The sequence below is a fragment of the Spinacia oleracea genome, chromosome 3 (assembly GCF_020520425.1).
Source record: "Spinacia oleracea cultivar Varoflay chromosome 3, BTI_SOV_V1, whole genome shotgun sequence".
Classification (NCBI taxonomy): Eukaryota; Viridiplantae; Streptophyta; class Magnoliopsida; order Caryophyllales; family Amaranthaceae; genus Spinacia; species Spinacia oleracea.
Window position 1 is genome coordinate 65744182 of NC_079489.1, and position 25047 is coordinate 65769228.

The 25047-nt window shown below is 37.5% G+C and overlaps 2 protein-coding genes across 4 annotated transcripts; one reads left to right on the forward strand and one right to left on the reverse strand.

Moving 5' to 3' along the window:
* Positions 1-12609: 12609 nt before the first annotated feature.
* On the forward strand, positions 12610-21780 carry LOC110783570 (WD repeat-containing protein 26 homolog). Of its 3 annotated transcripts, XM_021987923.2 has the most exons (7): positions 12647-12801; positions 12937-13010; positions 14119-14985; positions 17215-17316; positions 19813-20442; positions 20692-20939; positions 21432-21780. In XM_021987923.2, the coding sequence occupies exons 3-6, from the start codon at positions 14188-14190 to the stop codon at positions 20905-20907; spliced, it is 1746 nt and encodes a 581-aa protein (XP_021843615.1). In that variant the 5' UTR covers positions 12647-12801; positions 12937-13010; positions 14119-14187; the 3' UTR covers positions 20908-20939; positions 21432-21780. The 3 variants fall into 3 exon arrangements, with proteins under 3 accessions (XP_021843614.1, XP_021843615.1, XP_021843616.1); XM_021987922.2 differs by lacking the exon at positions 21432-21780 and having other exon boundaries at positions 12610-12801; positions 20692-21071; XM_021987924.2 differs by lacking the exon at positions 21432-21780 and having other exon boundaries at positions 14103-14985; positions 20692-21071.
* Positions 21781-21845: 65 nt separating this feature from the next.
* LOC110783572 (oxygen-evolving enhancer protein 2, chloroplastic-like) lies at positions 21846-24354 on the reverse strand. Its single transcript, NM_001426354.1, has 4 exons — positions 23898-24354; positions 22945-23177; positions 22779-22829; positions 21846-22369 (listed from the first exon to the last, which is right to left on the reverse strand). Exons 1-4 carry the CDS (start codon positions 24154-24156, stop codon positions 22109-22111), a joined length of 804 nt encoding a protein of 267 aa, NP_001413283.1. The 5' UTR covers positions 24157-24354; the 3' UTR covers positions 21846-22108.
* Between the last annotated feature and the right edge of the window lie 693 nt (positions 24355-25047).

Sequence of the window (25047 nt, forward strand, 5' to 3'; positions counted from 1 at the left end):
AGGAAAAAAAAATTCGATTGTGTTCATTTGGAAAAATTATTTATTGACATTATAATTAATAAATGACCCTAAAAAAAGAACCTATTTAATAATACAAAACATAATAAAAAAATATTAATTAAATAATAATTACAAATGTAATAAATTTTTGACGAAGAATTAATTGAGGAAAAACGACGTATTAACAAAAAAAATTACGGAATAGGGCTGACATCCCTATCTTGTCCTAGGGTGGGAATTGGGGTTGGAGCCCTATTCCGTGTTTTATAATGGTGACAAAATAGAAAAAACACGGAATATGGCTGAGATCCCTATCTTGTCTTAGGGCGGGAATTGGGATAGAAGCCCTATTCGGTGTTTTGTAATGACAAACAAGAATGAAAAATAACATGGAATAGGGATGAGATCCCTATTTCGGCCTAGGGCGGGAATAGGGATAAGGTCCCTATTTTGTCCTAGGGCGGGAATAGGGGTGGGATCCCTATTCCATATAAACGGACAAAAAAAAACATGCAACATATACACGGAATAGGGTTGAGATTCCTATTCCATTCCTAGGATGGAATAGGGCTAATATGAAGGAAATAATGCCCTTGGTCCAAGTATGCATTCTATGTTAAGTCTAATAAATGCGGTTCAGTATTAATTAACAAGTTAATAATTCAGTGAGATCAAGTGAGCTGAATGCCTAGCTAGAGGCCGCTTCAGTTCAAGTGGAATTAGTGATATTAATCCACAGCTTACTCTTGACTGAACCCGTAGGGTCACACAAATAGTACGTAAACGGATCAAGTATTTAATGGCATTAAATACTCTATCTATGGATATTCGGAATCGACGGATCTTGGTTTCAGTGGGAGCTGAGATCGTCACAAGCAAGAAATGAATACTCCGGAAACGATGATATTGCCGGAAACGGAAATATGGATCGTATCGGAAATATAAATATTATCCAAGTCGTAGATGTTGCCGGAAACGAAAACATGGTACGTATCGGAAAATATTATCGGAAATGGAAATATTGCCGAAATCGGAAATATTGCCGGAAACGGAAATATTGTCAGAATCGGAAATATTATCGGAATCGGAAAATAATTCCGGAAACGGAAATATTAAATATTTGTTCGAAACGGAAATTAATTCCGGAATCGGAAATATTAAATATTGTTCGTATCGGAAATGAATTCCAGAATCGGGAATTTAATCGGAAGCGTATCGTACGAATTAGCATCGGACGAGGCCCGCTAGACGAATGCCCAGCACGAAGCCAGGCCATCGCCCAGCGAGCCGCACGCACCAACGCACGCCTCGACCAGGCTCAGCGCAAGGGCGCGCGCGCGCGAGAGCACAGCAGCATGGGCTGTGCGCCTGTCGTGGGCCGCAAGGCTTGCGCGGGTGCACGGCTTGTGCAATGCTTGTGCGGGAAATCCTAATCCTATTAGGATTTGTGCAAAGATTAAAATCCTAATCCTATTAGATTTGTTTTGTTATTTAGAGTCCTAATAAAGTTCTAACTAGCAAATCCACATCCTAGTAGGATTACAATTCCTTTTCCATACTCCTATAAATAGGTGCCTAGGGTCACAATTTATGGGCACGATTGAAGTATTCAAAGGGTAAGTTTTTGAAATAAAATAAGCCATACACTTGCAAACACTAGCCGAAATTCCTAAGCACCTTAAGGGCGATTCTAGTTGGTCTAACTTGAGGCGGATCCGGACGTACTGTGGACTATCTACGGAGGGACGACATTTGGAGTCCTAAAGACTTGTTCTTGTTCGGTTCGGGCGCAGCTAGGGAAGGCACGCTACAACATGTATGCATCTATTCTATGCTAAATGATTATGTGTAAATAATATGCTTTCCTGGCTTTATGGTTGTTTCCGCATGATCTATGTAATGTCATATGTATCATAACATAACAGTGGTATCAGAGCCCCTTATTATTTTCATAATCTAAATTGCATAAACATGGTTAAATATTACAAATTTGCAAGAATTAAAAGGGGTGATTAATTTTCGTAATTGTTAATTAATTGCAAATTGCGTTTATTTAATTATACGTACGCAGTTTTTCGGCAGTTTCTTCGTTACTCATCCAAATCGAGTGATTTTTGTGTCAATTCCGCATGTAAAAGGCATTCTAAAATTTTGGCAAAAATAGGTTTTTTGGCCGAACCAGAATTCTCAAATTCGAAGCCTAACTATGACTTTTCGGAGGTTTTAGTTTTTCGAATGCAAAATTTCGTAAATTTAAGATGTTAAATTAAATATTTGCGATTCTTGTTGTTAAATCTTGAATTTTTGATTGACCTACTGTATATGTTTAACAAGTTTGAATGCCTAGCCTTGTTAATTATGCAATCTAATTTGTAATTATGATTAATTTGTTGAAAATTGGAATGATTTAGAATTAATTTGATTTTCATAATTAGTTATAATTTAATTAGATACCTATGATTAAAAACCACCATAAAAATTGTAAATTTATGTTAAATTTTAAATTTTTATGACCTAGACTTGAATCCATGTTAATCGGAAATCAATAAATTAATAAATTTTCGATTTTTCGCCCTAAAATTATGAAATTAATATGATTTATTAATTTGTCATTAATTTTGAAAATAAAATTTTTAATTTTTATGCGATTCGCTCATATAACTTGCACGCACAAAGCAATGGACGCTACGTGTTACCCTTAAAGGGTGTTGTATAGTGCGGGCATGCGACGACGAGCAAGGGAGCTCGTCGCCCATGCGGTACGAATGCAGCGAGCAAGGGCATGGTGCACGAGCACAAGGCAGCAGCCCTGCCTTGTGTCGTGGGCTGTGTGCGATGGGCGCATGGGCAAGGGCGAGAGCAAGGCACGAGCAGTCGCGTGTGGGCAGCAAGCGAGCTGCGCCACAGCGCGCACTGCCTCGCGCAAGCATGCGACGAGCGCTGCGCCCAGCGATGGTGAGCAGCGTGCTTGTTGCGACGAGCGCTGGCGCGCGCCTTGCGATGGAATGCAGCAGCGATGCGACGCAGCGCATGGGCTGCGCGCACATGGCCAGCGATGGCTGTGTGCGTGTGGCCCATGGCTGTGCGTTGTGTGGGGTTGTTGCGTTGCGATTAGATCGTTTTAAAATTTTAATTTGAAATTTTCAGTTTTCGTAATTTTATTTAATTTTAAAATTAATAATTTAAATTATTTTCTTGGATTTTAATTTTGAATATTATAATTATACTAAATTTTATTTATTCTAATTATTTTACTAAAATTAAAATCATGAATTAATTTAAATACGACTGGAAAATAAATTAAATAAGCGGATTCAATTATAAATTTATATGAGCTTTAAATTTTAATTAAATTTGTATGTTTCCGGTTAGACTTGAAATACATTTTTATGTTTAAAATTAGTAAAGCATATGAATTTATTGGTTTAAGTGGGAGCCCTTTTAGTCATAAACTCTTGATTAGGTCTACAAATCCTTAAGGTTAAAACAACTTGATTAGAATTAATAAGGACTGAATAATTTGTAGATTATTGGTGCCCTTGATTAATTGCTGCAAATATTTATGTGATGCATAACATGTTTTACTAACCATCTATGTGGGCCATTCATGATAATGAATGGGTGAATGGTATATATTGTATATGTACTATTTTGCAGGTTATGAAGTGACTAGTATGGCCCAAATAGGATAGAAAATATGGTCTGCGTACCATTAATTTGAATGTAATTGGTCTAAAGTACCAAAATTGTTTTTCAATTCAAATATGGACTGCGTACCATCAAATAGTTGTAATTAGTTTTAATTATAGCTTATCCTATTTGAAGAAAATGGTGCCTCCCACAGAGATTTTCAAGACGGACTTTGAAGTTGAAGCTTCAAGATGAAGTCGGGCCATACTAGATCACATTTATCTTATGCATGTTTTAAGTTATTTATTGCTTTTAAATATGTCTTAAATATGCATGAGATCAAAGCTTGATTATGTTGCATGATTAAGGATTTTAGTTCACTTAAAATCTAACCAACATAGTAAGAGCCTTAAGTTCCAAACTTAAAAATTGAGTTAAAAGGTGCCATGCCAAAATATACACTTGCTTGGATATCCTTTACATCAATCTAGTAATAGTTTTCGCTCAGCGAGGTGTTACTTATTGGTCCTAAAGGGGCAAGGTACACAAATAATTGTGAGTACATGTTAGTTTTGGTGAAACTCAACGATATAAGTAAGGAGTCCTTTTATGTCGTGGCAAAATCGATAGGTTTACCTAATAAGTTCTTAGACGTACCTATCAACCAAGAATAGTTTCTAGACTATTAGCAAAAGGCTTTTGCTTACCTAAGATGTTTTAGGATTAAGTCGACAAACTGTGTTAATTCTTCAATAATTTTAGGATCTTGGAATCATTTTATTCACACCTGCCGGAACACATAACTTGAATAAAATGCTTAATGAACATTGAATTATGCATGTATGCTAGAATTTAAGTTTATTAAGAGAAACTGTGAATGGTTATTTATTTGTTTATTCTTTTCAATTGTAGTTTTAACTATGGCAAACAACAATTCATTCAACATTCGGTCAATTCTCGAAAAGGAGAAGTTGAACGGGAAAAACTTCCATGACTGGAAAAGGAACTTGCAAATAGTTCTTATGCAGGAAGAAAAGGAGTATGTCCTGGAAGAGGCGATGCCCGAAGCCGCAGGCGACGGGGTCACTCAGGCAACCCTCAATCGTTGGATTGATGCCAACAAGGATGTGAAATGTCTAATGCTCGCCACCATGAGTGCAGATCTGCAGAAAACGTTCATCAACTCAGATGCTTTCACAATCATCAGTGAGTTGAAGAACATGTTCCAAGATCTGGCTCGAGTCGAAAGATTCGAGACTCATAGGCAAATTCTTGAGACCAAGCTTAAGAAAGGCGAGCCCGTAAGTCCACATGTTCTCAAAATGATTGGACTCATTGAGAATATGAGTCGGCTGGATCAGCAATTCTCTCAGGAAATGGCTGTAGACACCATCCTCCATTCTCTTCATAACGGGTATGATCAGTTTAAACTGAACTACAGTATGAATAGACTGGACAAAACGCTCACTGAGCTTCACGGTATGCTGAAAACCGCTGAAAAGACGCTCAAAAGTGATAAGCAAGATGTGCTTATGGTGCGTGGGGGCAAGTTCAAGAAATCTGGAAAGAAGAGGAATGCTAAGAAAGGTGGCAACAAGGCCAGTCCAACTAAGAAAACTGGCGCCAAGTCTGAAAAGAGGAAGGTCAGTCAACCCACTTCTGAATCTGAATGCTTCTACTGCAAGAAGAAGGGGCATTGGAAGAGAGATTGCTTGAAGCTAAAGGAAGATCAGAAGAACGGAACAGTCGTTCCATCTTCAGGTATTTTCGTTATAGACTGTATACTTGCTAATTCAACTTCTTGGGTATTAGATACAGGTTGTGGCTCACACTTATGTTCCAATCCACAGGGACTAAGAAGAAGTAGAAAGTTAAGCAAGGGTGAAGTCGACCTACGAGTGGGAAATGGAGCACGGATTGCTGCATTAGCTGTAGGAACTTATTATTTTTCGTTGCCCTCCGGGCTAGTTTTGGAACTGGAAGAATGTTTCCATGTTCCAAGTCTTACTAAAAACATCATTTCAGTTTCTTGCTTAGATGCTAAGGGATTTTCCTTTTTAATAAAAGACAATAGTTGTTCGTTTTATTTTAAAGAGATGTTTTATGGATCTGCTAGATTAGTCAATGGATCTTGTTTATTAGATCACGACAAACAAGTTTATAACATAAATACCAAAAAGGCCAAAAAGGATGATTCAGATCTCACCTATCTGTGGCATTGTCGATTAGGCCATATAAACTTGAAACGCTTAGAAAGACTTCAAAAGGAAGGAATTCTATAACCATTTGACTTAGAGGATTATGGTAAATGCGAATCATGTTTACTTGGCAAAATGACAAAGCAACCTTTCTCTAAAGTTGGAGAAAGAGCAACTGAACTATTGGGTTTAATCCATACAGATGTATGTGGACCAATGAGTATAAATGCTAGAGGTGGTTTCAGCTACTTTATCACTTTCACTGATGACTTCAGTAGATATGGTTATGTCTACCTAATGAAGCATAAGTCTGAATCCTTTGACAAATTCAAGGAATTTCAGAGTGAAGTAGAGAATCAATTAGGCAAGAAGATTAAGGCACTGCGGTCTGATAGAGGCGGTGAATATCTGAGCTATGAATTTGATGACCATCTGAAAGAATGTGGAATTCTATCAGAATTGACTCCTCCTGGAACACCACAATGGAACGGTGTGTCGGAACGGAGGAACAGAACCTTGCTAGACATAGTCAGGTTAATGATGGGTCAGGCCGAACTTCCATTAGAATTTTGGGGACATGCACTAAATACAGCTGCACTCACTATAAATAGAGCTCCGTCTAAAGCTGTCGAAAAGACTCCATATGAGTTATGGTTTGGAAAGCGTCCAAATGTGTCTTTTCTTAAGATTTGGGGATGTGAAGTATACGTCAAACGATTAATTTCAGACAAACTTCATCCGAAATCTGACAAATGTATCCTTATGGGCTATCCAAAGGAAACAAAGGGGTATTACTTCTACAATACATCTGAGAACAAGGTGTTTGTTGCTCGAGATGGTGTCTTTTTGGAGAAAGATCACATTTCCAAAATGACAAGTGGGAGAAAAGTAGACCTCGAAGAAATTCGAGTCGAACAACAAACTCTAGAGAATGCTCAAGATGACATTCAGGATGAAACTCAGAGATCTTTAGAAGTATCTGGTGAGAATCATGGTCAATCTAGAAATGTTACCCCGCGTAGATCGCAAAGATATAGATCTCAACCGGAAAGGTACTTAGGTATTTTGACGAACGAGAGCTATGACGTTCTATTACTTGAAAGTGATGAACCTGCGACTTACAAACAAGCTATGACGAGCCCTAGCTCCAAGCAATGGCAAGAAGCCATGCAATCTGAATTAGACTCCATGTCTGAAAACCAAGTATGGGATTTGGTCGATTTGCCAGATGGCTACCAAGCCATTGGAAGCAAATGGGTTTTCAAACTGAAAAAGGACAAGGATGGGAAACTTGAAGTTTTCAAAGCTAGATTGGTTGCAAAAGGTTACAGGCAAGTCCACGGCGTGGATTACGATGAAACCTTTTCACCAGTTGCAATGCTAAAGTCTATTCGGATAATGTTAGCAATCGCTGCATATTACGATTACGAAATATGGCAGATGGATGTCAAAACTGCTTTCTTAAACGGCGTTTTAACAAAAACTGTGTTTATGACACAGCCTGAAGGTTTTGAGGATCCAAAGAATGCTAAAAAGGTATGCAAGATAAAGAAATCAATCTATGGATTGAAGCAGGCATCAAGGAGTTGGAATATACATTTTGATGAAGCAGTTAGTGACTTTGGTTTCATCAAGAACGCAGATAAATCTTGTGTATACAAGAAGGTCAGTGGGAGCAAAATTGCTTTTCTAGTATTATATGTCGACGACATATTACTTATCGGAAATGACATTCCTATGTTGAACTCTGTCAAGATTTGGCTTGGGAAATGTTTTTCGGTGAAGGATCTAGGAGAAGCACAGTACATATTGGGCATCAAGATTTACAGAGATAGATCTAAAAAGATGATTGGACTTAGTCAAAGCACTTATATCAATAAGGTGCTTGATAGGTTCAAGATGGCAGACTCCAAGCGAGGCTACCTACCCATGTCTCATGGAATAACTCTAAGCAAGACTCAGTGCCCAAAAACACTTGATGAGCGTAGACGAATGAATGGGATTCCATATGCATCATTGATTGGTTCAATAATGTATGCTATGATATGTACACGCCCGGATGTTGCTTACGCACTCAGTGCTACGAGCAGATACCAGTCAGACCCAGGAGAGGCGCATTGGACTGCTGCCAAGAATATTCTGAAGTACCTGAAAAGGCACAAAGATGACTTCCTGGTCTATGGTGGAGATGATGAATTAATTGTTAAAGGCTATACGGACGCAAGTTTCCAAACCGACAAAGATTATTTCAGATCACAGTCTGGGTTTGTCTTCTGCCTCAACGGAGGTGCAGTAAGCTGGAAAAGTGTTAAGCAAAGCACCATTGCGGATTCTACAACTGAAGCGGAGTACATTGCTGCACATGAAGCAGCAAAGGAAGCTATATGGCTAAGGAAGTTCATAGGCGAACTTGGTGTAGTCCCCTCCATTAAAGGACCAATAGCCCTGTATTGTGATAATAACGGAGCTATTGCACAGGCAAAGGAGCCTAGACACCACCAGAGAGTCAAGCATGTACTTCGTAGATTTTACCTTCTACGAGAGTTCGTTGAAAGAAAAGAAGTCGAAATAAGCAAGATTGGAACTGATGACAACATATCAGATCCATTGACTAAACCTCTGCCGTAGGCGAAGCACAACTCGCACACTGCAGCTATGGGAATCAAGCATATTGGAGAATGGCTTTGATATCCTTGTTTAATGTTTTAAAGTTTTAGAGTTTAAATCTTTGTAAAACATTATTGGTTAATCATTCACAATAAATGAATAGAATTCATTTTTCCATTTAATTTGTCGTTTATTAAATGATGAGTCCCTTCAATTTGACGATATATTCAAGATAGACTGTCAGGACCAGTCCTGTGACTAAGAAATGTCTATCAAGTGAACTTGAATGTCAAAGGTTGAAAATGGTCCCTAGTCGGAGTTTTCTATAAAATTGGACGAATATAAAACGTTAGACGACTAGAATGCAAGATGACTAGTAGTTCTGTTTCTTGAACTATGTGGACATGGCAATGTCATAATCATTTGCATAGATACTTACTTTGGGAAGACTAGTATCGGACAGACCTATGAAACTTTACTGTAAGAGATGAAAATCTGTCATAAGTAAATTTCATTAAAATTATTAGATACTAAATCCTCAATACCTGAGTGATTTGAGATTACTTGTTTGAGAACTGGTTACTTTGACGTTGACCAACCGTCCCACCGTAAAAGGAGGCTATAAAGGCAACGCTCAGGTAATCACCTATCAAACGAAGTCTAATCTCAAGATCGCAAGATTGGGATTGTCCTCCCATAAATCGGGATGAGATGCTTAAAAGTTGTACAAGACCACTCGGAGAGCTAGAAACTGTGAAATGCATGGCCGTGCTCGGATGAATCATAGGTTATGATTATCTGTTTATTTGATCAGTTGAACTCTGAAACCGAGAAACACCTCTGGACATAATAAGGATGACAACTCTTACCTTATGTTCAAGAGCAAGCATCAAGCGACAAAGGAATTAGGAAATGCACACTTGTCCCTAAGGACAAGTGGGAGACTGAGGGAAATAATGCCCTTGGTCCAAGTATGCATTCTATGTTAAGTCTAATAAATGCGGTTCAGTATTAATTAATAAGTTAATAATTCAGTGAGATCAAGTGAGCTGAATGCCTAGCTAGAGGCCGCTTCAGTTCAAGTGGAATTAATGATATTAATCCACAGCTTACTCTTGACTGAACCCGTAGGGTCACACAAATAGTACGTAAACGGATCAAGTATTTAATGGCATTAAATACTCTATCTATGGATATTCGGAATCGACGGATCTTGGTTTCAGTGGGAGCTGAGATCGTCACAAGCAAGAAATGAATACTCCGGAAACGATGATATTGCCGGAAACGGAAATATGGATGGTATCGAAAATATGAATATTATCCAAGTCGTAGATGTTGCCGGAAACGGAAACATGGTACGTATCGGAAAATATTATCGGAAATGGAAATATTGCCGAAATCGGAAATATTGCCGGAAATGGAAATATTGTCAGAATCGGAAATATTATCGGAATCGGAAAATAATTCCGGAAACGGAAATATTAAATATTTGTTCGAAACGGAAATTAATTCCAGAATCGGAAATATTAAATATTGTTCGTATCGGAAATGAATTCCAGAATCGGGAATTTAATCGGAAGCGTATCGTACGAATTAGCATCGGACGAGGCCCGCTAGACGAAGGCCCAGCACGAAGCCAGGCCATCGCCCAGCGATCCGCACGCACCAACGCACGCCTCGACCAGGCCCAGCGCAAGGCCAGGCCCAGCCAAGGGCGCGCGCGCGCGAGAGCACAACAGCGTGGGCTGTGCGCCTGTCGTGGGCCACAAGGCTTGCGCGGGTGCACGGCTTGTGCAATGCTTATGCGGGAAATCCTAATCCTATTAGGATTTGTGCAAAGATTAAAATCCTAATCCTATTAGATTTGTTTTGTTATTTAGAGTCCTAATAAAGTTCTAACTAGCAAATCCACATCCTAGTAGGATTACAATTCCTTTTCCATACTCCTATAAATAGGTGCCTAGGGTCACAATTTATGGGCACGATTGAAGTATTCAAAGGGTAAGTTTTTGAAATAAAAATCAGCCATACACTTGCAAACACTAGCCGAAATTCCTAAGCACCTTAAGGGCGATTCTAGTTGGTCTAACTTGAGGCGGATCCGGACGTACTGTGGACTATCTACGGAGGGACGACATTTGGAGTCCTAAAGACTTGTTCTTGTTCGGTTCGGGCGCAGCTAGGGAAGGCACGCTACAACATGTATGCATCTATTCTATGCTAAATGATTATGTGTAAATAATATGCTTTCCTGGCTTTATGGTTTTTCCGCATGATTTATGAATTGTCATATGTATCATAACCTAACATAATATTCCTATTCCTACCTAGGAATGGAATAGGGTTCTTAGCCCTATTCCATGTAAAACACGGAATAAGGTCAAGATCTCTATTCCATGTTTTACATGGAATAGGGTTGAAATTCCTATTCCATATCTAGCTAAGAATAGGGCCAATATTCCTATTCCTACCTAGGAATGGAATAGGGTTCTTAGCCCTATTCCATGTAAAACATGGAATAAGGTCAAGATCCCTATTCCGTGTTTTACATGGAATAGGGTTGAAATTCCTATTCCATACCTAGGTAAGAATAGGATTTATGGCCCTATTCCGTAAAAAAAAATTCTAACATGTAACTCGGTCGTCGACGATGGTGGAGGCGGCATCCCTTCTACTTGACCCGCGAGCTAGCCTTTAACTTTTTCTTGGGACCCTTTTCAAACTCGTTCATGGTGGTGCGCCGACGTTGGTTGGTGGAAGTGGTGGATGACGGTGGTGGGTGCCTACAGTGGTGGCGCCGGTGGGAAAGAGGTGGAGATATTATGGAAAGAGAAAGTGGTGTATGAGTTGGGGTGGAGTTTGGAGGTGGGGGGGTGGGGTGTGGTGTGGTGTATAAGGGTAATATCGGGTTTTCACCATTAAAAAAGCGGGCGACATGCGTAAAAGCGGGCGACGAATAGCGTGGCATTTTAAGAAAAGTGTAATATAGTACACGGAAATTTAGAATGATAATTGATTTGTATGAGAAAGTGAAGTATAATACATGGATAAAGGAATATAGTACATGGAGAAGTTGTGTTGGGTTTTCAGTGCATTTTTAATTAATATAGTACATGGGAAAGTTGAAAACTTAATGGCCAGAAATAGAAACATGATTATAATTTTGGGACGCTTAAAATAAAATTAGGACTACAAAAACGGGACAGAGGGATTACCAAAAATTAGGATCGATACTCAACTTTATTATGTCTAAACTACCGTCCTCTACTTCATCTTCCCCATTCTTCACTTTCCCATTAACTCTCCAAGCTTAATTATTTTCAATGTCAATTTAATTTCAATCCCCAAATCTTCTCCCCTTCTCCTATAGCATTACTTCAAAATTTAACCTCATTAATAGACTTTTTGACTGATCCGTTTTGAAACGGTAGGAGATTATAGGGTGCTTTAATTCAACATTTCTATTGTTTATTTTCATGCATGCAATTCAAGCTGTAATACCACCTCCCCCCTCTATCTCTCTCTAAGCACGTTGTTCTTGATTTCTTAAGTACGTTGGAATTATGTTGTTTATTTTTCTTGCTTAATTAGTTGCAATTCAATTTGCAGAGAAGGATAATCTTATAATGTACGGTTTCCATGCAAATGATTAAAGGTGGGTAAATCGTCATCGACATTTTGAGACTTTTAGGTGGGTTTTATTTTTATATTTTTGTTGTTAGGGGAACTTACAAATAGTTTTAGTTCTCCTATAAGGAAAGTTTTGTCAGTATAGTTCAATAGTTAGACTTTGGTAGGTCTTTCCCTTAATTGGATAACATGAGTATAGTCGTAAACTGTAACAGTTGCAAATTTGTTTGGTCTTTGTATAAATGATATGTTATTGGTGGTAATAAGTGATTTCAAGTGGATCTATTTTTTCAGGGAAGATGAATATAAGCAGACAAATGTAATGATTAAAAAGACAAGATTTCATATGTTAAAGTTTTAATTAATGTCAATTGGTTTAAACACCTTCTAACACATACTTAAAACAACATGACGAACAAGCCCAAAAACCAGTTAGATGAAAAAACAGAACCTCGATTGTGCGAGTAGAGTCGTGTAGCCGTATTTGGATCATCGATCCAAGGTCGGTTATAGTTCGGTGCTAATTTCCTAGTGACGGTAATGACGATGATTATTTTACGCTAATATATCCATTTTAACAAATGAAAATGCATTTTAGTTTTGGATTTGAAGCCCAGAAAATAGTAGCATCAGTATTTGGAATGCAAAACTAACCCTCATCTTCTCTACTGTCGTGTCCTCTCTCTCTCTCTCTTTCTCTTTCTCTCTCTCTCTCTCTCTCTCTGCTTCTTCCAAGGTTTGTTGTTTGCCCCTTTTCTTTTATATTTTATTTATGATGATCAGAACTAAAATCTCCCAAGTTCTCAAAACAATGTTGCCGATTGTTTCTTGAATTTGTCTGATCCCTCATTCTATTGATTTCGATGATTAGGTGGTTCTTGGATTGATTTCGGCGGTTAATTTGTTGAGGATTAATTTTGGGCGAAATCGATTGATTTATTGCGGGTTAGTATTTCCGATTTTGGTTTTGATGCGACAAATTAATTCCCGGATTAGGGTTCTTCATAGCGTGTTCTTTACAACTGATAACTGATTGATTAACAATTAACATGATGACATGAATTTAAGTTTTTTTCTTAGGTATAATTTCGTCATCTTGAAAAGAAAAGTAAAAATAAGTTTTGTTGTTGTTGTTGTTGTTGTTGGGTATATGAAATTGGTTTACATAGTAATTGTCATTTGTTAATCATGGTCTTATTTGGCTGGTTATAATAGTTCCTTATAGGAGCTTTTGTGAGTATTATTCAATTCTCTGTTGCGAATTATATAGTATAGCACAGGAATATCACCCATACTGAATCTAGAAGAGAACAGGGAATAAAATAGGTAAAATCGAGGGGAGATGAAGCTTATTTACTCGATCACAAACTTATTTACTTGAGGTGAAGCTTAAGTCGGGGTTTAATTGGTTTGGTTATACAGTTAGAGGATGGTGGTGGGATGGGAAGAGATGAAAGCATTTCTGGGATTAAAAGTTTGCCCCTTTGCTTTATTGTTTAGTTTTATATTTCAGTTATTATGAGCACTTTCTTTCTATTAATTACTTAAGCCCAGTTAATTCAATTCCATTTTAAAATTTGGTGATGTGTGGCACTTATTGTTGCATTCCATTAAGCCTTTTTATTAAGTTTATAGTATAGTTGAGCACACCTCTGAAGAAGCCATACGAGAGTGCTAAATGTTGTGAAGAAGTTAATGAAATGTGCTATATGGACCTTGTATTCCATTTTTCTTTGTCTCTCCAGTGTTGTCGTAGGATGTTTTGTTGGAGCTTCAGTGATTTGATCAATTTCTTGATTATCTTGGTTTTCCTTCGCGAAAGATTTGGTAATGTGTTGTTGCTGTTAGAAGAGGCAGCTTCATGTGTGAATTTTCAGTGATGACTGTGACTTATTCTGCTTTAATGCAGTAATAAATGTGTGATAAACTTTGCCACACTGACCTGTTTTCCCTCAAGTTTACTTTGTTCTTCTGTTCTTTCGTGGGGAGGAGGAAGAGATACCAATGATTTCTGATTCTTTTGGTAACTGTCCAAAGATGGTGTGTTATGCAGGGATTACAGCAACTTTTGATCAATAAAGGTTGCCCTTTAGGCATATGTATGGGCTGATTTGTGCTTTTCATGGGAGGTGTAGAGGATGGCCAACCACCCTCAAAGCGGCTGAGATTATCTTCTGCAGCATCAAGCAGTCTTTCAAGTGACTTAAGAGCTGAAGAACCCATAGTTGCTGGCTCTTTGAGGGATTTGATGGCCCGACCTATAGAATGCCAAGGGGAAGAGGAGGTGATTGGTTCAAGAGGGGTGATAAAAAAGCTAGAATTTGTTCGACTTATAGCTGGTGCTTTATATGCTCTTGGTTATGAACGTACTGGTGTGTCCCTTGAGGAAGAATCCGGTATACCGTTGCACTCTGCTGCAGTGAACTTACTTATGCAACATGTTCTTGATGGGAGGTGGGATGAAAGTGCCTCGGTTTTACAAAGCATTGGTTTAGAGGACGAAACTGCCATTAAATCAGCCAAGTTTTTGATCTTGGAGCAGAAGTTTTTAGAGCTTTTAGCTGATGGAAAGACAATGGATGCGTTAAAGACACTGAGGACTGAAATTTCACCTCTACGTATCAAGACAAGTAGATTACATGAGCTTTCTTCTTGTATTCTTTATCACCCACCGAGTGAGAATGGATTTGCTCACAAAGACTTGCCGAAAGCAAAATTGCGTCCTGAAGTTCTTCACGAATTGCAAAAGTTGCTTCCTCCATCATTAATGGTACCTGCTAGAAGGCTGGAACATCTAGTAGAACAGGCCTTGAATTTGCAGCGTGGGACTTGCATATATCACAACTCTTCCGACTGGGAGATGTCATTGTATGCTGACCATCACTGTGGAAGAGACAATATTCCAAGTCGTACTTTGCAGGTTAGTATATGCTTTATGCTTTAAAAATGTATGATCACCTGTCTGATTCTCGGAAGCATAAAAGCCGATCTAGTTTCATAATCGTTGCCAGTCTTTTTTGTCCACTATAAATTTTGTGTGCAAATATCAAGGTTCTTTAAAATGTGTAGGATTTTCATCATTATTGTTCTTGCAAGCAATTTTGTTCTCTTTCTTCTTTAGCTATCACCACAAAGCTGTTACCCACTAGAGAATTCAACTTGTCTTAGACATGCCTACTAATATAAAAGTGGACTCACAGTAATCCTACCTATGAGATGCTTCACCAAAATGATTGTCAAATTCTGGTAATATTCTTTGTAGGAGCAGTGCTTTAATTGCAAAGTGATAACAGACAACCTGAAATTTAGAGGACTCACAGTAATCCTACCTAGCTCATTAATGATTCATGTAAATTTACTTGATGAAATTGTCATTTTTACGTCCCCTTCAATCAGTACTCTCACCAAATCTGATTCATCAATTTTCATACACCTTTTCGCTAAGCATCTCAATCCATCAGAAATAGGAACTTATTCTTACCGATTAGGGGATCACATGAGTTTTATCTCTAAGCTTATGTACATGATAGTATTGAGTGCCTTTGACCTTTTTTGAACTCAATGGCCTCACTAACCATCATTTATCTGCTTGTAGTTGGATTTCCTTTAATGGCCTTCTCCATCTGCTCATGTGTTGGCTTTTGTTTACCCTTTTCTTCCATTCCATTCCCTTCTAAGTTCTAATCTGGTCGTAGCTGTGATGTGCTGTGTCTTTTCTGGCATCCACTAGTAAATCTCCTTCAAATCTTCAATTTCTTTTCAAATTCGGCTGGCATCATGGACAACTGAGCTACGTTCTTATTATGTAGCAGACCTCGTTTTCTGGACAAGTTCTCTCTTCTTATTAACACCTTCTGAATCTTTCAAGCTTAAAAAGTAGCACAGCTATCACATAATCTCTGCTACCTGGTATGCTTGTGTGAGTGATGTAATCTTTGCATTCATCATATTTTTGCTTTTTCGTTTACTTCCCTTCTTAATTTATACTCCGTATTCCTATATTGTAATATTACTATCACACATTTGACGTTGCTCGTTAGAGGAAAGAATGCATTCACATACAATTTTGGAGACTATTGTTCGATTGTATACAACTTTGTGTGCCCTAGTCATTCGTTGAGTCTTTGGTAAGTTGGTACTTCTGTATATCTATGTGGTGAAATTAGTGTTGAACTCTGGGTCATTTCCTACTTGGAGAGGTTTAGAGATCTAGCGCTGAAGCTAGTTTGTTTTAAGGCAGTTTTGACTCAGAGTTTCAGATGCTACTCATAGGAAAACGAGAGGTGAAGACGTCAGGTTGAAGTTGATTATATTGAACAATGGATTGTTGTAATTTACGTACTGATTGTAACGATATTTAAGTTTTTTGTTCACATTTAAATATAGATGAAGTTTGAATACTGTGATGCATTTTATAGAGGATGACAATTGTATTTCTGATATTCAAAGACAGCGTTGTTCTCATGAAGCTTGAGGTATGATTGTTTTGACAGAAAGTACATGTCCTTTATGTTCTCTCCTCCCTTGTGCTCCCAATTCAAATGTAATTCTACACATCTGGTTGATTGGTTCATAATCAATTTTGGCTTATAATGTAACTCCCCCTTGTTAAACAAAGCTGTATGCAAATTTCAAACATCAAAAGGGTAGAATGCTTTAATTACCATAATCTATGCTTATATTAATTTAACATTTGTTATAACCTAAGGGTATTTTTTAACAACCTAACTACCTATTAGGTTACGTCACTATTTAATTAATTTACACACTGAAAATTGCTGTTAAATTAAAACATCAACAATGTCTGTTGAAAAATGATCCTAATGTATTAGGAAAGTTCAGATAAATTTTGTCTTTTTAAATAGTGGATAGCATGCTTTTGTAACCTATCTATGCGTCGTCTTTTGTGTCCATAATTTCTAATCGGTGTCTTCTTTTAATTTCTGAATATATCACTAGTCTGCTCGTGGCTTTTAATTCCTATCTTCTTGCCTGCCTGTGGTCCGTTCGTCTCTTTAATTAATTGGAGAGATTGACATTCAGTTGTTCTTCTGATTTCTCACTTGGATGTGACGGTTGAAGTACCTTCTTTATTCATTGTTGTGGTCTCCTGAAATTTATGGTTCCTGTCTTACTGATGCATGAGCAGATTTTAGAAGGGCACCAAGACGAAGTGTGGTTCTTGCAATTTTCTCATAAAGGAAAATATTTAGCATCAGCATCAAATGATCGTTCAGCTATAATATGGGAGGTAAGCTTTCGCTCTCCCTTTTCTCATTCTTTACTCTTCTGAGCAAGGGTTAGGTATCAGATAGTCAAAGGATCCAACTTGGTTTGCATTTGACTTTGTAAGTTGCTATAATGCTTCTCAGTAAAGAGGTTGGGTGAGCAGAGGAAGGAATACAAAAATACCCCTTCTGTGTCGACCTTGTAAAGTTAAATCAAGGAGAACCATTGGTGTTCTTACCACCTACCACAAACTTTTCTTTTCTTTTTAAGCCCATCATTACTTCAACTTCTAATCAGAGGGAACCTTTTAAAACATACGAAGTACTAGAGTTACTATTTCTTGGAAACATGATTCTTCTCTGTCTTAGAGGAAAAGAGTCTTACAGGTAAAGCGAATTTTAGCCAAGTCGTAAGATGTTTAGTGAGAATGGTGTCAGACAGTTGCTTACCAGGGAATCAAATATAATTAGAAGTGGGAAATCTGTGAGATGTTTTATGAAGATATTGTGGGAATGCTCATAATTATGGTTCGGAATATGTGGATGTTTGAGCATGGTAAGCTTTTTGAATGGGAAACTAGGCACATCAGTCAGAACCTTCACATGTACGAAAAATTGTTAAAGCAGGCTTGGTTTCTTTTGCTAATTGATTATGAATAGGTAGCTTGGTGTCTGAACAGAAGTTTTGCATAGTGTTATTAGCAGTTAGCAGATAGACAGTAGCATCAGTTTTCTTTTAAGAAAAAGGTTGTGTAGGCTATTTAGTTGTTGAGAAGAGGTCTTCACTGTTTAGGAAGTGTTTTTTTCCTTTTTGTTGGGGCTCAAAAATTGACTTTCTGCAGTTTCCTTCTTTAAATATAATTTTTGGGGGGTTGGACTTGGGGGTGTTTATAACAGTTGAGAGCAGCTTATTATTACCATTTATAATTGGAAAAATTGATGCTACCAGTCCAGCTATGGGTGGTCTTCTTTAGAAGGTCTCAACTTTTGATTAATCCAGGCGTTCTCGACTTTGGGGGTCTTAACTTTAAACGAGCCCAAACAAACGTGTTAGGTTTATGTTGGTCGTTTATTTTATTTTTTAAAAAAATTATAAAAATAAGAAAAATTAAGCCCCGCTTTTGGGGCAAAAAGAAGCTCCTGGATGAAGTTATAAATTTAATTAAGCACTCGGTCAAATTCAAAAGACTCAAATTCATAAGCCCTTGACCTGAAATAAAATATTTAATCCTCTATCAGAAATGAAAAATATATTAATAAACCCCGATCGAGATTAAAAAGACTTAAACACCCGGTCCAAACTCAAAATAAAATAAAATTCATCCCCTTGCTGGAATTTTAAAAAATCAATCCCCCGTTCGGAATTTTAAAATAATTTAGTTTTTACAAGAATAATTTTTTAAATTAATATTTTCTTCTGTTTGCATTTACGTTCAACAATAAAACTACTAATGATATTGTGCCACGTGGGCATGAAAGAAATACAAAAGAAAAAATTAACCGGTTGTAAGTTACGAAGTCCAGTGAAAGTTAAGACCCCCCCCCCCCCCCAAAGCTGGTCCGCCCAGAATTAATCAAAAGTTGAGACCTTTTAAAGAAGACCGACAATAGTTGGTACTGGTGGTGTCAATTTTCCTTTATATTTTTAACTTAAAAATCCTTACGTTAAAATTGATAACGAGGTCATGTTTATAAACTTAAGCATTAACATTGCCGAGTTTTCTTAACTTTTTTTTAAAAAAAAATTCCGAGTTTTCTTACCTATGTGCTTAGTGGCTTACGCTCGAAACCACCTTGAGAGGTTAAATCATGGATCCTAGTCTTGACTAGTTAGGGGGCATCTGCCTTGACTGAGGGGAGGCCTATATTAAGTATTTTTACATCCCAAGTTGTATGATAAAATGCATATATAGTTACATACTTGAAAACATTGCCAAAACATATTATATGTGGTTTTTCTAGTCACAAGTTTGCATGTTGCTGCCTAATGGATTTGCAGCTTAGGTACAAGTATTGTTATCTGTGTTAAGTTGTTAACTTCGTCTCTTCTATATAACCTATGTGACTATGTCATTCCAGTTTGACAAGGGTATAGAATCCTTGCCCAATTTCAAGGGTATACTAGACACTTTGACAAGGGTATATAATCGTTACCTGACATTCCAATTTCACTCCGATCCCTATTATCTTGGTCATTATATAATTTAGAAAAAACTACATAAATGGTGGGGAACTGGGAAAGCAAAGAGAAAATCGGTTTGAGATAAAGAATTATAAAATAAACTAGCAAACAAGTCAAACTTAAACGTATGTATGCTTATCCATAATGTCAAAACACCAATCAGGAACTTGTTTCATCAATGCGGTAACCCACAGTCCCAAACTCGTGGCCAATTTTAGGATAGGGTCCTCGTTTCTGAAGGTACCTTGGAATGTCTGACACTTAAATGATGCCGAGTATACCTGTCCCCACGTTCATTCTCCTGTTTAACTTAAGCAGTTATTATTACTTGATGTAGGTCAGCTTGAATGGTGAAGTTTCTCTTAAGCATCGATTATGTGGCCACCAAAGAGCAGTTTCTCAAGTTTTGTGGAGCCCAGATGATCAGCAGATACTCACCTGTGGGGCAGAGGAGATGGTACGACGGTGGGATGTTTTATCTGGTGAATGTCTTCAAGTTTATGAGAAGGCTGGTATTCCTGCTGTCTCCTGTGCATGGTCTCCCGATGGGGAGTTTGTTTTTGCTGGCTTTTCGGATAAAAGCATAGGCATGTGGGATCTGAATGGGAAAGAGCTAGAGTGTTGGAAGGGACAACGGACACTTAAAATTTCGGACCTGGAAATAACTCGTGACGGAAAACATATCATAAGCATATGCAGAGAAGCGGCAATTCTACTCCTGGACAGAGAGACTAAATTAGAAAAGTTTATTGAGGAGGACCAAGCAATAACTTCATTCTCCCTCTCAAATGATGGGAAGTTTCTATTGGTTGATCTTCTTAACCAAGAAATCCATCTCTGGAATATAGATGGTGATGTGAAGCTCGTAGCCAGGTACAAAGGCCATAAACGGTCCAGGTTTGTTGTAAGGTCTTGCTTTGGTGGGCTAGAGCAGTCTTTCATAGCCAGTGGGAGTGAGGATTCGCAGGTGTGCTTTCTCTTTTGTCATTTTACTCAAATTGAACTTAGTTATTAAAGTACATTATATGATTGCCCCCTTTGTGGAGTTTCCCTTTTCGTGGGTCATTCAGTCCTATCTTGACCTGTGGTTGAAGAAAAAAACCGTTCTAATGGGTACTAGTACACAAATACAAATTAGGAGTCGCTGCATTTTGTATTTCTATTTACTGTTTGATCAGATAAACAGACGATAGTAATACTATTCATGTATCTGTAGGTTTTTATTTGGCATCGGAGCTCAGGAAAACTTGTAGAAACATTACCAGGTCACTCAGGAGTTATCAACTGTGTGAGCTGGAATCCGGTGGACCATCACATGTTAGCAACAGCCAGTGATGATCGTACTATACGGATATGGGGCTTGAATGGAGCAAATATGAAGCGTAGGGTTTATCAGAGCAATGGCACCCATCAATGCAATGGAAAATTATGAAAGTTTCCCCACAGAGCCACTGAAAAAATGAGGCATGTGATCTCTGGATTCATTTCTATCCCATTGCATTTTTGTAAATTTCCCTTTGACTCGTCTCAAGTGAATATTTATGGTGATAAAATGAGGATTATGTTTTTTTTCATGATAATTGGTTTGGTGTCTGATTCCTTTTGTATTATGAATTCTCTTACTCCCTTGATGTGCTGATTAATTCTTTTAGATGTAGAAAAATCTACCTCAAATATGGGTGCTGAACATTGAACACAAATGCTTGTAGGAAGTTCTAAATTACACAAATTCTTTAATCCAATATTGAGCATCTCTGAACCACAATTGTTTTTGTTTAATAAAAAAAAATAGAGAAACAGAAAAGAGCTGATACTTGTTGCAAAAATGGGGTCTAGGATCAGATATTCAGATGTGTTCATTATCTCTTCTTTGTGTAGAGTTTTTTTTTCCAGATGGATTGATTGTAGGAACTCCGTAGCTTTTTCTGAATGCGAGACTGTTCCAATTATTTGCAGGAACTCCGCATCTTTGTTTGCCTATTTGGATGTATAAGAGAACTAGGAACTGTGTTTCTTGTCACTCGGAATGTTCGCGATTTCTGTTGTCGCCTATTTGGATGTATAAGAAAACTAGGAACTGTGTTTCTTGTTAATCGGAATGTTCACGATTTCTGTTGTCGCGTTGGAGGTGATTGCATGAGACGATAATGATGATGTAATTGATGTTGAACTTGAACTTCTAAGAATAGTCATTATAGCTGTAATTTCTTGGTTTTTACCGAATTCAAGTTGGTTTAAAACAAAAATAACGAAGTATACGATCCAGTTTCGGGTCAATTCAAGTTTCATAGAAATTATTATGATACTTGATCAGTATTGGTTTCTAGTTCTCTACTTATAATTTTTTGGTCGAGTCAGATAACTTTATGTTAAGGTCAAAGCATATCGTAAAATCACAGGTGTAGTTCTGAGATAAAGGAAAGTGTAACGAGTAAAGAACATGATTCCAGAAAGTTGGGATGACGGCTACTGAATGTGGGGGGTCTAAGAGAGGAGATGGTATTATATGCTATTTGCAATTATAAAATCCGGTGGTTTAGATATAGAACCTTCTCCCTAGGCATAAAACTAGAAAGCCGAAAATAAGTAGAGAAGTTGATTTACAACAGAAATGTGTGAAGCAGTTACATCATTTAAGCAACACTGAAAGAACTGGTAGCACTCTCGACAAACTTCTTAGCACCCTTGAACCATCTCTTGTCTCCAGCTTGAGCCTTGCAGATGTAAAGCTTACCGTCCTTGACAGTCGCTGCAATTACTTGGTGTTTTCCACCCTCATCACCATCTGCTGTTCTTGTTAGCACAGTAATGCTGTAGTATTGCTTCCCATCAACTACTGGGGTGCTGCTTTCAAGGACGTTTGCACTTGCAACAACACCCGAATCGAAACCACCCTGCCCACAAAATTTACCAAACAGTGCTTAGAATTAGGGTTCCTTTCTATTATTATTATGTGGCTGGTGATTAGTGATTACAAAATAAAACTTAATTTCTATGTGGTTTGTCCTATTTGATAGTTTGTTTTGGTCCACGAAAAACTAGCATGGAATTCAGAAAGCAATCAAAATCGTTTTCTGAGTTAAATGTATGTTGGGAAATATTTTTTTATAGTTTAAGCCTTGTCATTGAACTTGTTATCTGGGGAAAATAAGATGTTTTATAATGTTCTCAATTTTCTGCTTTGCTTGGAGAAACTTTCATGAAAATTAGGACTTGATTAATATGTACTAAGAACACACCATCAAGAAACTTAGGAAATAAATGATATAAACAAAGCTGTAGTCTGCATTGATAAAGGATTACCTCAGAATCAGTCTTTCCAAAGTAGGCTTGTTTACCCAACAAGTAATCCACCTGTAGTAGTAACAAAAAAGCACACATTTAGTTCCTTTCAGAATCGGGTAGAGAGATGGAGAAATGGTGTGGAAAAAGGAGAGAGTAATTTGATGTTGCAGGAAAGTGGTATTACTTGGGAGAGGAAATCTTCAGGGGAACCGAAGTCTGTGATGGATTTCTTGTCAGTGGGTTGAACCAGGACAGATAAATTGCTGGTGGCATCAAAGTTGTCCTCGTACCTCAAAACTTGACCAGGGAACTCTTTCTCTTTGCTTGGGTTCCATTTTGAAGGTACCAACAACTTGAATCCATCTCCGTTGTAGGGCATGAATTCGGTGTTTTTCTTTGGCTTCCCGAATACATTAGCTGCAATCCAAAATTACTATTAATTCAGTACTCTGCAGACTGTACTGTTGCCTTACATTTGGTGTGAAGAATTAGATCTAGTATTCTGTTTGAACTAAGAATTACTGATGCACTTTTTCCTGAATCAAAGCTTCTTACTCTAATAGTCATTCTTGATTAATGAGACTAACCACCAAGCCCTTTAATTTTGTAATTCTTGTTTGGTACAATGTCATTTTAAGTGGCAGCTTTTCTGAAAACTGCAACCAATTTTGTGTTTTAGTTGTGCATATACAGTAGAAACCTTCTATATGAATGAATACCATTAGTCTGATACATGCAAATCATGGATGGATCTGTGTAAGAAAAGTTCATCTCATGATAAGATTGATGGCAGTATAACACCATTAGTCTGATACTCTCTATGTACTACTTCTGTTTCAAAATTGATCTTTACACTTTCTGTTGTAACCCGTTTTACAATGTTCTTTATACTATTTTTTGACATGAAAATTTACTATCTTACCCTTCTTACCCCGTCACATTTTTAACTTTCCACTCAAATTTTCTTACTTTGTCCGTATATTATATTCAACCACTTTTTTTGCTTTTTTGCACCCTCTTCCTATTAAGGGAGTCTTAATATTTGTGCAAATATTAACGGTAAAAATCATTTTGAAACGGAGATAGTAATTGAAAGAGACTCTTCAAGTGTCAACTATAGTTGTTATTGAAAATTACCAGCTTCTCCATAGGCTGCATCTGCAGGGGAAACCTTAGAGCCAACAGCAGCAGCACCAATGAGAACAGTAAGGGCCAATCGCCTCGAGACGCCACTGTTAAGAACATTGGCCTCATTATCATCCTGCTTTTGAGCTTTGCAGACGATCTGATTAGGCTTGATGCTTACGGCCTGGTATCGCTGTGCGGCCGAGCCTCTACCAGCAGCTGGGCTGGAGATGGCTGCATGGTGATGTAAGAAGCATGCAGTAGATGCCATTTTCTAGGTCACTTATTACACACTCCCTTTCTGTTTTTTGTTGCTCTTTAGGAAATTTTGTGGGTGTGAGTGAGAAAAGTTATGTGATGAAGAAATTAGGAGGAGATAGTTTTGATATCAGACTTGGATCATGTAAAGATTAGATTATGAGGGAAGATAAGGTTGTAGAGGACTCTATTGGATCCACGTTGGCTTCTTATGCCCCACTTTAATGCTGTTTTTGAAGCATCTTGATTGCCCCTCACTTTCTGCCTCCTCATTTTCTGACCTTCTATTTCTTCATCACTAGTCCCTAGAAGCATAATCTCATCCGACGTGGAAAATATACATATTAATGAACAAAATGAAAAAAAACAAAAAAAATTAACCTATGGTATTAATATGAATTATTTTATTAATATTAACACAAAATATTTTATTAATATAATATTAACATTAAACATTGTATTAATATTCTAATTTGGACATATCGGTTTTATTCAATGTATGATATTGCCAGTTCTGAGTTGGACATATTATTTATAATCTCTATATGGTATATACATATCCGACGTGGAAAATATACCGGGAAAAGGAAAATAAATATTATAGGGAGTATAGATATTAATGAACAAAATGAAAAAAAATGAAAAAAATTAACCTATGGTATTAATATGAATTATTTTATTACTATTAACACAAAATATTTTATTAATATAATATTGAAAAATTAAATTCTAATAATCCAACCTTTGCCCGGTAATTCATTAACGGTCCCACCTTTGAGGTATTCCTAGATGGACAAACCTTTTGTACCCATCATCTTTTAACAAACCCTTTTAAATGGCAACCTGCTAATTCAGTTTTTCCAACCCTAATCCTAATTCTAATTCAGTTTTTCCAACCCTAATC